Raw genomic sequence first — 16,068 nt, 5'->3', positions numbered from 1 at the left:
TTAGGGATGGTGACTCCAGAAAGACACAAAACACAATGAGAAAATAGGTACAGCTACAGAAAATATGTCCTGCAAAGAGACAGGCAGATGGCACTGGACCAGGTGCAGGGACATGCAGGGTGACCAAGAGATGGAACCCACAGTCCCTCCCCCAAGGCTGATGCACTCCTACGCTTAATTCAGCACCTACTTCTTAAATTCAGCAGCAATGACTGCCCAGGTGAAAGGGCACAGATATCAGTAGCTCAGGGGCAGAACTACCCCACCTTATCAACAATAGGAGCTCGTGCAACGCCCCTCACACTTCTCACAGCTCAGGCAAGCGGGCACGTCCGCTACTGGGCTCTTAAATACCCGCCCGTGCTCATTGATTGGCCGGCGCATGGGCGCGGGCCAATCAGCTGCGTGCTCCGAGCCCGGCCAATGGCGGGTGTCGTTGCTGTTGCCAGGGCGCGGGGGTCCCGCGGCGGCGGGCATGGCGGCGGCGCCGGGCTCGCAGGGACCCGGCACGGAGGGGCCCGCCCTGGAAGTGAGGTGGGGGCGGCCGGCATCGTCCCCACACGCTCCTGAGCCCGGGAGGGGTGCGCGGTGTCCTGCGCTGTGCTCAGCCCGCGGCGGCTCTGTGAATTGGGCGGTCAGACAGGGAGAGGAAGGGAGGCTGCGCTGTGGGGGTCCGGCAGGACAGCGCGGGGGGAAGGAGAAAGAAGCGTGGGCACGGATGGCAGGACACGGAACGGGGCGGTCCGAGGGACCACAGTGGGTCATCCGGTCCCAGCTCCCTGCTCAGGCAGGGTCATCCCACAGCACTGTGCGTGGGATTACATCCAGACGGTTCTGGGAGAGCTCCAGTGACGGAGACTCCGCAGCCTGTCTGAAAAAAACCTGTTCCAGTGCGTGTTCAGTAGTTACCTCTCTCTCTGTCTGTCTATCCATCTATCTTTTTTTTTAGTATATAACGGCCTGAACCCTTGTGCCCCTAGGGCTTTACTGGATTTTAAAGAATGATAAATTGCGCTGTCACCCCCATTAATTTATCCCTGCATACAAGTTTTTTCTAGATTTCGTTTTACCTCCGCAAACAGAAGTTAGGAATATTTCATTTCCAGTGATTCAGAGCTAATGTTGCAGAAAAGCACAGAGCTAGTTCTGTCAGCGTGTTCAGACAGGTCTCATGTGCCATGCCACCCCATACAACTGTTCTTGTATGAAGGAAGGCCCAGAAAACATTGTCAGCTGAAATGTCTCCTCTGTTGCCATGGCTTCCAGTTCATCTCCACAAGCACATTGTCAGTGCTCCCTCTCCCCTCTGGCTCCACTTGACTCCTGTGTAGCAGAAGAAGCCAAGAGCAGAAACTCCTCAGAACAGAGATAATAGGAAGTTATTGCTGATCATAAATTTATCTCAAGACCACTAATTTTAAAACATTCCTAAGTATGAGAGTGCTGAGGCTTTAGTACCATCTTCTCTGAATAGTACAAAGGATCAGCAACTGAGCTGATTTTATGACTGACTTACGTTTGTGAAAGGAGCATAAAAATATTTCTGGTCATTGCAGAGAGCAAAGGTCTCTCCCAGTCAAATTCTCTGATTTGGAACAAGAGCAGAGATGGGATGTTTCTGAATAAAAATTCAAAGAGAGGATGCTAACAGCAGTGTTGTACACAGAGGGTGTCTCTGGCACTGCAGGAACTTTCCTGCTGTGGTACCTGCAGGCTAAACTGACATCCTCACTTGGTGGTACATGCAAATCCCTTTGGTAAGACGATCCTGATGTTTGTCCACGCTTTTTGAAAAGCAAAAACATCTGCAAGCAGTTACAAATTTGTTGACATGTTGTAAGCTCATAAACAGAGTCCTCTTTGGTAATTTATTTCAGTCCTTGTGTAACACATCCTGTTTACATTCCAGAGTTTTACCATGTTAAAGTACTGGTGTCTTTAAAGCAGAACAGTCCTCCTGGTTTGCCTCATATAAACAGAAGCTGTACCTTTATATCTTTTATATTTTATGTGCATGAGATGAACTATGAAAGTGCAAAAAGGTTAAGCAAACACAGTTGGGTCCCAAGTACAGATCATACCCATGCAATTCTTTCAAATAAAGTTATACCCTCTGCTGGGATATATGAGTATGAAACCAGAGCCTGTGAACTTGGCTGACTTTAGTGAAAACTGAAAGAAAGAAAAGCATCTCTCCATGTTCTTATGCCAGTCCTTTGTGCATGTTGTGACTGTATGTTTTTGGAAACAGTGAACTAGTGACTCATAATACCAGATCTTAGTTGTTGTGATTTTGCAACACTGGGATGGGGATGAGTCTGACAAATCCCAATCATCAGTTCAGTTTAACTTAGGCTACAGCATTCCCTTTTGCAGAGTATTTTGAGACGTGTCTGATTCATGTTTTAACATTCAGTTACTCTGTTTGCAGTTGGGTTCAGGGGTTCTCAAACAAGAACTTGGCCTTTGTCAACAATCAAACTCTCTGCTACCCTTGTGGTAATTACATCCTCTTCCTGGACATCAAAACAAAGAAGACAAGAGCAGTGCAGTGTCAGACTGGCCAGGTGGGAGCCTTTGCAGCAAATGCCAACAGCCAAGTGGTGGCCTTTTCCGACCGGCAGCTGAATCCCCTCATACACATCTACACTTTTCCAGAACTGAGAAAACTGGCAGAGTTAAAAGGTAGTGATGTAGTAACCCTCATCATCACCATTTCATTGAAAGAATACTTTAATCATCATCTTCTGAAGTCATGGGGCTTTTTATAAGACTTGAAAACCAGGTACTGTTTGTCCCTGTCACAGGACATGTGACAGGGAACTGTCTCATTAAGAGATTCGTGGAAAGCAGTGGAAGGAACTTTCCACTGCACTATTTTTATTTAGGTTTAAGCTAGGGAGGAATATGACCGTACATAATGAAGTTAATTTAAAAGGAAAAGAAAAGGAGTTAAATGGAATTAGTTTTAGGAAAATGTAGTCAGAATAAGCAATAAAATCATACTGCAGTAGACTCCCAAGCAGACTGCTGAAAGCCAGATGAGAAATCCGGGATGTGGGGAATGAGGGTTCTTGCAGTTAAACTTTGGAGTCCAGGATCGCATGTATGTTTTTGCCTGCTTCATGTAATTTCTCTCCTTGGTTTAGTTGCTTGCCCTATTCATGTTTCAGTTCCCTTGCCATTTAAATAAGGATCATGATACTTGATTTTTCATGTACTTAAATAAAATTACGACTGCAAAGGATTTCATGGGACTTGGGGAAAAATACTTTACAATTTCAAGGTATTATTGGAAAGGAAATTGAAAAAATTCCAAGCAGTGATACATAGGGAGCATTTTTATGATTAAATCAAAAGAATAATCTGCAGTGAAGCAGTGAATAATAATCTTTGCAGTGAAGCAAAGCAATCAAGGGCCTGAAGAATATTTAAAGAGTTAAAATGGATATAAAGGAAGTGAGAAGAGTATCTGTGGTATTATAAAATAAAGTCTGGAACAATCAAAGACCATGGTCTTTATTTTTACATTTCAGGTGATGCTCAGCTGGACTATACCTTACTTGCATTTAGTTTTAAAGGCCCATATCTGGCCAGTTATTCTTCAATCCCAGAGTTTGTTCTTTCAGTATGGTAAGAGTAAAAAACCCAAAATTCTTTTATACCATTTGCGTTTAATTAATATTTTTCTGTGACTGCTATGTTTTAGCATAGATTAAGCTAACAAATAAGAAACACATACTGGTTGCCTTCATCTCTTGGTTTTTTCCTGACTGATCATTGTCTGCAAACTTTCTGTACCAAAAATGCTGCTTCTTTTCTAGTGTTAGTAGACACTAGTCAAAATGGGTGTTAGTGGTAGCAAAGTTCTTTTACCTTCTTCCAAATTTTGTTTTTTGGAGTGCTTCCAGAGCCTCCAGCATCAGTTAATTATCTGTTCACTGTTGGAGGTTGAGCACCATGCTGGTTGTGGAAGAAAGTTGCCTGCTGAAAAGAGGAAAAGGGTTCTAAAGCCGATTGGCACTGGTTTGTCCCCCTGGACTGTTCAGTGGTCCTCTTAATTACTTTTGCTTGATCTTAGTTCTGGCTTATAATTTTGCTCAGTGATTACACTAACTTGGACCACTGGGTTAGATCATAGTTTGCTGTTCATTGATGTGAAGTATTATATAATACAGTGCAGATACAGAAAGGTAAAATATTTAATATTTTAACCATACTATAAAATACAAACCTGCTCTTGCCTTCATTGCCAGCAAGCTGCTCTTGACTGTGGAGTCTGAGCACTTCAAAATAAATGTGGAGGGTGGAGTAGGAGAGAGGCAAGTGAGGACATGTAAGGAATAGTCAATATAGTCTCAGTTTCCTGATGATCTTTTCTTGTACAATTATGAGTAAAGATGAAGAAACTTCTGGAATTTCAGAATTTCAGTAATGAGAGTAGATACTATTACAGATGCCTCTTCTTTATCTCTTCTGAAGAAGAATAACGTTTGCTGTGAACTCTGCTCATACACAGTAGTTCAAGAAGGATGTCTGTGCATATCACACTGGAAACCAGCAAAGGCTCACTGGCCTGACAGCTGACACCCTTGTCACCTGCAGCAGAAGTAACACACATGGTCCAGTGTGTTCATTGTGTGCTCTTAAACAAAAATGCATCATCCTGAAAGACTTCTCTAGGTTATTCTTACAACCAGAAATACCTAGAAATGTTTAAATGCTTTAAAGTAGTAGTAATTTCCAAGGCCAAACAATTTTAACCAGTTTGAATCAGCATGTTAAAACTATCAGCAGGTAATTATCATAAAAACCACCCTAAGTCACAAAGAATTTAGTAACAAAATACAGTGACATTAGAATATTAAGCTTAGGATGTGTAATAATTTGAACAGAGATATGTGAATTTACTGTGAAATCGGGACCTTCGTTTTTGTTATTGGATTTTATTGTGCATTCATTGAAGATATATGTGTGTATAAAGGTCAGAAATCACAGTGTAGAGCATTAGATGTCATGACTATATGACAATTGCACAGCCCCGGTACTTTAAGCAGCTAGTTTGGAATCAGAGGTGTAAGAGATGTTTTGAGAGATGTCAGTCTCAAAATATAAAGAGCTTGTGGATAACTAAAAGCTGCCTTTCATCTGAGATATTTTATCCCTAATATTTATTCTTTTCTATTCAAAGGAGAAACTTAATGTCAGATTCCTTTTCTGATACATGTGTCACCATAGTTTCAGATCTTAGTAAATTATCTACCATAAAACCCTCTTGGCACTATCTGGTAGGTATGAGACAAGAACATGCTGACAGATCTTTAGAAAGCAAGATAAGCTGATATCTGTAAAAGTCAGAATTGTAGTTCATAGCTTCCTGTAATTTTAATGAGGGCAACTGCATATATGTGAATATTTCCTATTTTTTTGCATATGCTATAAATGTTAACCATTGTTTGCTTCGTGATCATTTCTGAGAGTGAATTTTTTTACAGCCAGACTAAGGGATTATACTGAATCTATTTACAGCAGTGTATGCATTTTAAATTTCTCCTTTCAGCAATAATTACAAATACTAAAGCTATAAATGTTATTTAGATTAACAGTCCAATAAATTAAGAAAAAATTTTAACAATTTTCTTCAAATGATGTTGATCGGTTCTTCGATAGCACCTAAAAATGCAAATGCAATCAAATACTAATCTGAATATTGAAAAAATATGCAAATTAGATGAGGAGAACATAAAATAGGTTGTACTGGACAAAAGAAAAGTCAGCAGAAAGCAGATTCCCAGTCTTCTGTTAGCTACACATAAGAGCCCCACACAAACTCTGTCCTGGTTTGTGGCCAAGTTAGTTAATGCAGTCATTGCTTGTATGTCTGCACTCACAACACAATTACTGTATTATCTAGGTAATTAATCCATAGATAATCATAGGCTGAATGTGGTTTGTTTCCTCATTATCACACCTTCCAGCTGCAAGCATTACAGTCATTATGTTACAGATTAGAAGAGCAAGGCTGGGGTGCTGAAGAGTTAATTGTTTGGGCCCATTTTAGTACTCGCTGATAGAGATCATGAAAAAAAAATCCATTTCTCGTGACCTTTGGTCTTTTCACAAAAGGGAGTGCCTGATAATGTTTCTAAAATGTCAGTTATTCAATCATTTTCTAGCAGCAATAATTGCATGTATGGCTAATTAACCACATCATTTTCTTTCTGAAGAGGACCTTACTGTTTTGACAGCAGAAATTTTTTGTCAGTGACAAAGTATTTGTTTTCCAAACTGGATCTTGAACATCAGCCTTAATCACATCCAGACCTTTGGCTTCAATGTTTTTTACCTGTTTAATGGATTTGATTTTCTTCTATTCTCCTTAATGAAGGAACTGGCAAGAAAATATCCTCCTGTGCAGTGAGTCTCAGCCAGGGCTAACAGGAACCTCTCTGAGTTTTAACCCCATGAATTGGCAGCAGCTGTGTTTTGTTGCTGAGAGCTCTGTTACCATCTGGTGCATCGAAAGGAGCGAGGACGAGCATCTTCTTACACGACAGTGAGTGGAACACCCCTCAGGCTGAGAGCAACATCTATATTTTAATAATAAAGACTAGCAGCATACATCTATTTGCAAAGGATTTAGTCCCACTTAGTTCACCTAGGTATTGCAGTCAGTAATTACTAAATCACAACCACTATAAATCCGTCTAGTCAATCAAGCAAATTAAATTTATGATTTCATTTCTTAGTACTCATATGACCAGATTATGCACACCATGAAGCTAATACTAATCAGCTGCTTTGGCAGTGTTGATCAAAAGCTGTGTGACTGAATATAGTGCCTGGACTGCTTTTCTGTACATGGCTATGTTGAGCATTGCTTTTGTAGCTATGAAACCATCAAATTTGGATCAATTTGTTCCTCGTAAGCAGAGATAAACAATATCTTGTTGTAATCACAAATTGAACCAAAAGCTGTATCCGTTTTCTATCTGATTTTCAGCTTCTGTGGCTAATTTACAGGTCCGGAGAGCATGGCTCTGTCAGTGCAATTCACTGAGCACAGCAAAACTAGAATTTATTTATCCCAAAATGTGTTTTGGGGTTGGTATAAAAGTAGCACGTATCACTCAAGTTGGAGTTTTTGACGTACAAAACCTGTGCTTCGAGGTGGCAGCTACTCTACCATTCCCACCTGTGTTTAATTTCATTAACTCTTAATGTAATCAACATATTGCCTCATTCACAGTTGCACTAGTGAAAGTATAAACAAGGCCTTAATTTGTGATCTGAAAAAAATACCAAAGGGTTTTTACCTTTGGCATTACAGAATGCATATGTAAACACATAGGCATACTCACCTTTCCTCCACTCGATTTGCAGAAATAAAGCCCAGTTTGAAAACAGCTTCTCTGTTTTGTATCAGTGGTTGCTATTCATATTTGTTCTCCTCAGACTGTGTCTTTTGCCTTTTCACAGCCCTGTGGAACTCCCTGATGAACAAGGGGTCATAAGTCCTCCCGAGGATTTGTTTTTCCCATTTTTTCGTAATGATGATCCATACTATGGCCCTGATTTGCCAATTTCAGCCATTGCTGGACTGGAAGGAGATGAAGCAGAAACATTTGTGGTAGTTGCTGAATTTTTTCTTTTTTGCTATTGCAAGTCTTTATATTTTGTATACATGTAGGTGTTAATAAATTCATAATTCTAATGCTTATTAAATAGGTACAACCCAGTAAATGGATCTGTTACCTTAACAATATTTTTGAAATCCATTTTTCCAAGAGACTGAGAAGGCACAATGCTGCTGCATAGTGCAGTACAGTGTTGAGATGTTTGACACAGCTCCTAGCATATATCTGTGCAGTGGGGCTTTGAATCTGTGTCCCAGAAGCAATATGAAGTGTGTCAGCATTTAGCTGTGCCCAAGCTAAAATGACCTGCTGAAAACTTGAAAACTTATTCCCATGCTAAACTGATGGTAACCCTCACATATCCTTACTTCCCTTTGGGATTGCTTTCTTTTTGACATTGAAAATATTTCATACTATGAAAACATTGAATGAAGGCTTTTTTCCAGATAGAAACTCCTGCTTCTGAAATACATTCCCATACCACTCTAAGTGTTGGACCTTGCCATTTGTCTCACTTGTATTTGATTATTTACTTTTTATCTTCCCTTGAGGTGCCTCTTTTTAGAGGCTATAAAAGTCTCATTTTGTTTGAAATTTACTTTCACATGACTACCAGCTAGAAGTGTGAAAACATTTAATTTGCAAATCTGGGATTCTCTTCTAAGATTAACACCATCAATTTCTGTTTGGTGGGTTGTGGTGTATATGAGACTCCAAAACTGGCATGCATAAGATGACACTGGCATTATATATTGCATCTTCTCAATGGACAAATGGGAGTTCTGTATTAGTGTGTGAAGTAGAGTCAAAAAGTAAAACCAGGAAATTACATTTTCCTGACTTCATAATCTTTTTGTTGCTTCATGCTTTCACAATGGTAGAGGTTTTTAACTGTGTAACTAGTTTCCTATGGTTTTCAGGACAATCAAAAACTCTTAAAAATCCTTTATTGATTCTAAATACATGTGAACTGTTTATATTTGAGATCACTTAGAACATAGAAAGTGCAGATAATATATGCTCATCTGGGGCCTTGCCATTTTCTTCTGCCTTACTGCCTCTTATGTTATGTGTAGATAATGAAATCTGCAGAACCCACTTTGTTCTTTATTCTGTAAAGTGAATTACAAGAAGTATTGGAGAAAAAGCAGTTCCTGTATTAGGTCTCTGAGGCTTAATAGAATTAGTCCTTGAATAGACGCCATTCTGTGCAGTAGTAGTAGGTTATTATGCTTGAACTCGCAGAACCATGTTGGGGACTTTTCCACATGAAAACGTTTATGCTTTAACCACGCTAGATATATGTACTAGAGATCTCTATAGGGTCTTTGCATTCCCAGCTGTCTTCAGAAAAACCTCAATTTCTTTTTAGCACCTTCAATGTGATTATGTTCTTCTCCATAGAAATATTTCTGGAGTAAGATTTTCTGTTCTAATAGTCTTCATTGAAGATTTAATTTTCTTAAATATTTTGATAGTTATTTACTGTCCAGTTTTCTTAGATGTGTGTATTTTGGTTGTCAATACTGGTAGGTAATGAACAAGTTATTTAGAAATGAAATGGGTTTTTTTTTTCAGAAATACAGGCTCTTGTTCCTTTTGTTGTTGTGGTGGTATGTTGTTTCCTATGTACTAAACTAGGAGGTCCTACACTCACAGGTTAACACTGGGAGGCAGTGAATCTGTTTCTGGCATGTCTTCACCTTGCTCCAAGATATGGTAGCTGAGTAATTTTTTTTTTTTTTAGGACTTGAATTTATTATGCCTTACAGCACTAATTTTCTCCACTACGCATGCCTGTGCACATAAACCCCATCTCTAACCGAGCAGAAAAACTGAGCACCCTTAGATCTTCTAAGCCCTGACACTGGAGGGAAATCACATGCTTATGATTGTCCTGTCAAGTTAAGCACCTCTTTCCAACACCCCAGCACTGAAGAGCAAGCCCAGTGTGCTTGTTTGCCTCTTGGAAGCGTGTCAGTGTTCCATGCTGCAGAACCACTACTGAGGCTGGCTAAGCAGCCCAGTGTAACCACAGCGGGGCAGCAGAGGGAAAGGATTGAAATATCCCACAGCTTTCCATCCTTTTCTTGCATGAGATTTTTCTAGATCAGAGTTTTCTAAATGTGCTTTACTACAGAATCACACAATATGCTGGGTTGGAAGGGCCCTACAAGGACCATCGGGTCCAACTCTTGGCCCTGCACAGGACCATGCCCAGGAGTCACACCCTGTCCCTGAGGATGTTGTCCAAACTCTTCTTGAACTCTGTCAGCCTTGGTGCTGTGACCACTTCCTGGGGAACCTCTTCCAATGCCCAGCCAGCCTTTGGTGAAGAAACTTTCTCTAATGTCCAATCTAAAGCTCCCCTGATACAGGCCGTTCCCTCGGGCCCTGTCACTGTCACCACGGAGCAGAGATCAGTGTCTGTCCCTGCTCTTCCCCTCACAAGGAAGTTGTAACTGCAGTGGATGTCCCTTCTGTCTCTTCTTCTCCAGGCTGAAAAGACCAAATAACTTTAGCTGCTCTTTATATGGCTCCCCTTCTAGACCCTTAACTATCTTCCTAGCCCTCCTTTGGATACTCTCTAATAGTTTATTGTCTTTCTTATATTGCAGTGACCAAAACTACTCACAGTACTCAAGGTGAGGCAGCCTCAGTGCAGAACAGAGTGGAACAATCAAGCCCACTTGAATCAATTTCATCTCTAGCACCAATTTTATTCCATTGTCTTTTTATAAAACTTTTTGTGGCAAGGATCCATCATGGATTTTTTTTCCCCTGATGAGGTGCCACTCAAAAGGGAGAGAAGTTCAAAGAAAGACAGTATTATTATTATTATTATTATTATTATTATTATTCACCACCATACCATTGCACAGTCCAAGAAGCAACCTGGTTTGGGATTTACATAATCTCATCCTAGGTTTAGCATATTTTTAGGTGTAAAGACAGTCATGGCAGAAGGTACAAAGGAACACTGCAGAAATTATGTTTACCCAGAAAGCTTCTGTTTTGCAGGAGTTCATTTACAACCTTCCCAAAGATTTGTGCTGTTCAAGCCTTATAAAATCAGTGAAAATGCCTATATTATATGTTTTTCTGGGTGATGTAAAGCCCTATTTGCTATAAATTTGTTACTGTCAGCCATATTTGATTTATAAAGTAAATATTAATGTATTTTATTTCCATAACATTTTCCCCCTGAGAAACTAAAAATGCTTTGCAAGCATAAATAAATAGAATATAAGCTACTTACCCAGAATCATATAACAAGGGCTTAGTGTATTTTTCTAATGAAATCTAGGTACTTATGGATCTCTGTCCTATGTTTTCATCACAAGTCCATCCATATTTTCTCTTTTTATGGAACCTTTAGTGAGACAGCAGTTGTTTTACAGAATCATATGTAGAACCTTCTTTTTTCTCATCCATCATATTGCTTAGTGATCCTCACCACTTCTGCACACATGCATGGTGCTTTGAGTCCTCTCTTTTAAATGTTCTCCCATGGTTTTCTTGTGTTTTGTCTCCCTCTTCCCCTCCCTGAATTCTCTTTAATCTGGTTCTTTCTGTCATGGTAATTTTATGACCTCTGTTACTGTTGTCTCTGAACAGGCCACTCTCTGTCTTTAATAATACTTGCTGGAGAAGTTCTGTTATTCCTGTTTTATGGAGGACAGATTTACGAGAGTTATTTTAGCAAAATGAAATTCAAGGCACTTGGGAAGTCCAGGTCAGGGATCTTTCTAGCACTTATTTGCAGATGGCACAAAGATTGACAAAGCTGTTTTACAGAGCAATTTGGATTATACAATAAGATAAGCTTAACAAACTCTGTTTAAAAAAATACTGTCAGGTATGCAAAAACCACATGTTCATGTTTTGGCTGTAACGTGGAAGAATATTCTAAAAAACAGTTTGAAAGGCATTTGTTGTGGCGAGGTCATAATAAGTAACCATTTAAATTGGGGCTTCTAGTGTCCTTCTGACATTTAAAGAACTTTCTAAGGGCTCAGTGTGTTGAATTTTATCATAATTCTATCACTAAAAGTTTGGGAAATTCCTTGTTACGGTGGGTCAATATTATTGTGAGGATAGGGAAGATACTGGAGGGATTTCCAAGCTAGAGATAAAATTGTAACAGATACAAGTGCTGGAGAATAAATTCAGACAAATGCAAATTTAAAAATATATAGTTTTTAATTGAAAATATGATTCATCATTTAAACAAGTTTCTAGAGGGAGAAGTGAGTTCTCTACCACAGTCTCCAGACATACACTTTTTTGGAGAATGTTCTTTGTCAAGTTACTGGCTTCAGTGAAGGGATAACTGAATAAAATATGCTGATGTTAAACATGATGTCAGACTCTATGAGGTAATGATTTTTTTTTCTTATCTTGAAGTGTATGTAACCGCTTGTACAGATATTTGTCAATTGTTGATTGAACTTGTTTATTTTCATGCTGAAGCCTAGAAATTGTATTAAGACTTCAGTGCATCCCATTGCCCACTGCTGGACTGCAGCCTCAGAAATATACATGGGATGTAAAGAAGGACATGTTTTGGCAATCGATGCTGAGGAATACAGTGTTTCTGTTCTTCAACAAAAAGCTCCACCTGGTAAGAAACAGCTGAGTGTGTTTCATTCAAGCAGGGAGGAAAGTAGATGAGTGAAAGGCTTTTGTGCTTTCTTCTGTTCTTCTATTGGGTACCTTACAGAAATTATAAAGCTGGTTTGTAGAACCCTGGGTTTTTTATTAGTAGAGTAAACATATGAGAATGTCTTCTAACACCCAATAACTGACTTTCATTTTTCTTCATTAAAAAAAAAAACCCTGTAAATACATCAACATTGATTAAATTAACTATATTTCCATGAGTCCAGATCTTATTAGCCAGCCCTACTAGATTAACATCAAACTATTAATATACAAGCTACTAATAGTAGTACTAATAGCAGTACTATTTTTACTATTAGTTAAGTACCAATAATTTATTTTATTTTGCATGAAATGTTGGATAGTCTTCATTTGCTATGTTAGATAAAGTTAGATATGATCTTTGAGGGTTTATGAGTCTTCAAAAAACAAAACTGAAGCTCTTACTTAGACTATTTTATAATGAAAACAAGGCTGCAAACACTGCCAGGCTTTACTGGCAGAATGTATGAAGGCACAGAGAGTGAACAGAAGATATCTTTGGCTTCAAATGGAGAAATCTGGTTTTAATTTATTCTGGAATGGGAGGACCTCTGGTTGATTGCGACTCACCAGCACGGTTTGTGTGCCCTATATGCATTCCCACCTGTCTTTTTTCATAGGGACCTTTAGCAGGCTATGACTGACTAAAGTTTCAAGTCAAGGGCAGCCCATTTCAGAATTCTTTTTCTCGAAATGCTGAGGGGTCTCCTCTGCTAAATGCTACTGCCCTTCTGTGCCCATTCAGAGGGCTTCTAAATGGAGGCTGCTGAGACACAGCCAACAAAAATTGTTCCTTAGGCAATCTGTACCCCATCATCCTTTGATGGGATGGAAGGTGTCAATCCTATGGGGCACATGAAGTTCATACTATGGTCAGGGCTAGGAGGAGTACTGGAATATACTTCTCTCTAACACAGAGCTGTTTCCTTAACAAACACTGAATTAATGGTAATAGATTATCTCCTGGTAATCTTATTTTCTTCTGTATTCATATAGTACATGATTTTTTAAGCTGCAGTTAAGTACCCTGACTTCATTTTTGGTAGTTAACACCAAAATGGAAGGCTGCTTTTAAAACAACCTAACAAACCGCATTATTTCTCTTTTTGAAACTATCAGACTGTTAAATTTAGCAAATCAAGAATTGGAAATCATCAAGAAATACAAACCTGAAGTATGACCAGAACCGTTTTTGTTAGTTGAGTAGAAGGCAACAAGAATATTGGCCATTTGGGCTTTTTCTTGGCCTGTGTGTTCATCTTTGAGTCCTGTCCTAAAACTGTGTAACAAAATGCTGTGTATTTATATTATACTGAAGCTTCTGCTTAATTTAAAACAGACTGCAATCTGTATCTATATAGCAGAATGTGCTTAAGTGCATGGCCAGCTTCAAGCACATGCTGAATTCCTGACACAGTGTTGCAAACAGATTCATAAGCAGCCACAACATTTCACTTAGGCATTGTTTTCAGAGTGGCTGAATTTTCCTTTTAAGTGTATAAAAAAATAAATCATTGTTAGAAATAAGAATACCACAACTTGGTACTAGAAGGAAGATAAATCTGCATCTGAACCACTCTCCACCCCAAGTCCATGTTATCTCCTTGTTACAGCTGTAAACTGAATAATGGAACTGTGCTTACTCAGTTGCATAGATGGCAGAAATGGTAGATATTCAGGAAGAATGCACATATTTCATTTAGCATACTGAACCTGGCCTTTTGTTGAATAGAGTGGAGTACAACTGACTTGTTTTGAAATATTGATCTACAAACAAAGTTGACATTATAAATTGTTTTCTTTTGTGCAGAGGTCATGCAGAAAATAGCAGATGTGGTGTCCTATATTCGTAGTCAAGTGCAGAAAAAGAAAGGTATTTCTATGTTCAAATGAAGCTAATAGATTTTTAGGCAGCACTGCTGATGTCTGGGAGTAATAATATGTGAGTACAGCTGGAAGCCACTGGTTACAAAAACTCATCTCACACTGGCCTCTGTAAGACACATGGTTGGCAATCTTATGTGTGTTTACATGACAAAAGATTAATAGCTTTTTTACTAAGAGACAGCCAAATTAAAAGCCTTAGGAGAAATAGTGACAGTGGAAAAAAATTGTGTTCATTCTAATTTAAATTTAAAGTGGTGCTAGAAGAGATTCCCTACTGCTTAGTTTTAACATTTCTTTAGAACTGCAATCACTCATAATTTATCTAAGATTTAGGGGTCAAACACTTTATTTTGGGGACAACAGTAAAAAAAAGAATGGACGAAGTTCAGCACATTTCCACAAAGGTTGTTACAGTCTTAGTACATTACATACAAATTTGGTGTGAGAAAACTGTTTGTTCAGCCTGGAGAAAAGGAAATGAGGGATTTTACTATTGCTTTAGCTATCCAATGAAAGGTTACAGAGAAGTTTGCATCAACAGGAATTCTGGGTATATTTTAGGAAATAAATACTTTCACAGTGAAAGTATTGAGACAAATTACCCAGAGTAGATATGGAATTTCCATTGTTGGGTGTATTCAAACCTTAGCTGATATGGGTCTGGGGAACATAATCCAACTTTGAAGATGGTTCTCAGTTTGAAATCGGCTCTGTGCTGAGCAGGAGGTTGGATTAGAGGACTTCTAGGGTCCCTTCCAATCGAAATTAGTCTATGATCCTTTTACTCACAAAAAAATAGTAAATTATCCCAGATTTGGAATTGCAACGCATTGTTGAAATAAATTAAATTTGATATTTTATGTTGGTTTTGTGTTTTCAGGTCACAAACCAAGCAATGTGCAAAAACCAGTTTTACTTGCCATGGCATTTTGTAATGAGGGACTGTATGCAGCTGGACATGTAAGGATCCTTTGTGCTTTGAACTTACTCTGAGTGTGTGAAAATCTGCATTTAAATGGAGTATATTTGCAGAGTTCACTGCAAAGACAGGAATTAGGAAAAAGTGAAGGGCTGCAGGACCATAAAGTTTCTCTCTGGTGTTGACTATATTACTTTGTTGAGGCTTGACACAAGGGAGCAAAGAGTGAAAGGATTCAATTTTTGTACTCAAAAAGCAATAAAAGAGGACAATACTGGTTTTATTTAAGAATATTGTAGAGAAACAGAAAAGAAGGATGGACAAAATAGGAAAGGAGAGAAAATGGCCAATAGAACTGCCAAATTATTTTGTGCAAAATCTAACTCAATATCTAACCCAATCTGAAAATGCCATTGTACATTCCTGCTCAAGTGGGAGACAAATTCTTACACTGTCTCAAAAAGAACAATATGAAATCAAAAACATTATCTAATGAGAGAGTCTGTTGTTATCAAACATGGACTGTCACTAAGAATTGTATTAAAGAACATCTTTTTGTTCAATAGATTTATTATTTCAGTTTAGAGTGGTTGATTTAAACCTGCTAAAGACAAATGACACCATTGGTGATGGGATGCAGTTAAACTCTGCTGCTCTAGTGATTTTCAGATGATCTTGCAGTTTAGTTTGCCAGATAGTGTAAGTGACATAGACCTCATGTGGATTTGTACTTTTCTGCACAGGAGGGCTTTTTAACCTTTTATCACATCAAAGATCTGGAGTATGAGATAAAAATCTGTGCTGATATCTCACAGCCCATATCCAGCCTCATATTTTCTCCTGATTACACCAGTCTGCTGCTTGTCACTGACCAGGTACAACATTGGAGATAACAGCACTACACAATGGGATATTCCTGGG

General features: G+C 38.8%; 1 protein-coding gene across 1 annotated transcript in view; it reads left to right on the top strand.

Annotated features, from left to right (window-relative positions):
• Positions 1-467: 467 nt before the first annotated feature.
• Positions 468-16,068, top strand: part of CFAP43 (cilia and flagella associated protein 43) — a 43,342-nt gene continuing 27,741 nt past the window's right edge. The window contains exons 1-9 of the mRNA XM_041415742.1: positions 468-534; positions 2,432-2,685; positions 3,537-3,633; positions 6,389-6,556; positions 7,480-7,630; positions 12,111-12,261; positions 14,152-14,214; positions 15,109-15,188; positions 15,891-16,022. Coding sequence (XP_041271676.1) covers positions 476-534; positions 2,432-2,685; positions 3,537-3,633; positions 6,389-6,556; positions 7,480-7,630; positions 12,111-12,261; positions 14,152-14,214; positions 15,109-15,188; positions 15,891-16,022 — 1,155 coding nt within the window. The 5' untranslated portion in view covers positions 468-475. The remainder of the gene's footprint in view (positions 535-2,431; positions 2,686-3,536; positions 3,634-6,388; positions 6,557-7,479; positions 7,631-12,110; positions 12,262-14,151; positions 14,215-15,108; positions 15,189-15,890; positions 16,023-16,068) is intronic.

The sequence above is a fragment of the Onychostruthus taczanowskii genome, unplaced genomic scaffold (genome assembly GCF_017590055.1).
Source record: "Onychostruthus taczanowskii isolate IOZ18803 unplaced genomic scaffold, ASM1759005v1 scaffold5, whole genome shotgun sequence".
Taxonomy (NCBI): Eukaryota; Metazoa; Chordata; class Aves; order Passeriformes; family Passeridae; genus Onychostruthus; species Onychostruthus taczanowskii.
The sequence above is the reverse complement of the archived record's forward strand: the minus strand, read 5'-3'. Positions and strand labels throughout refer to the sequence as shown.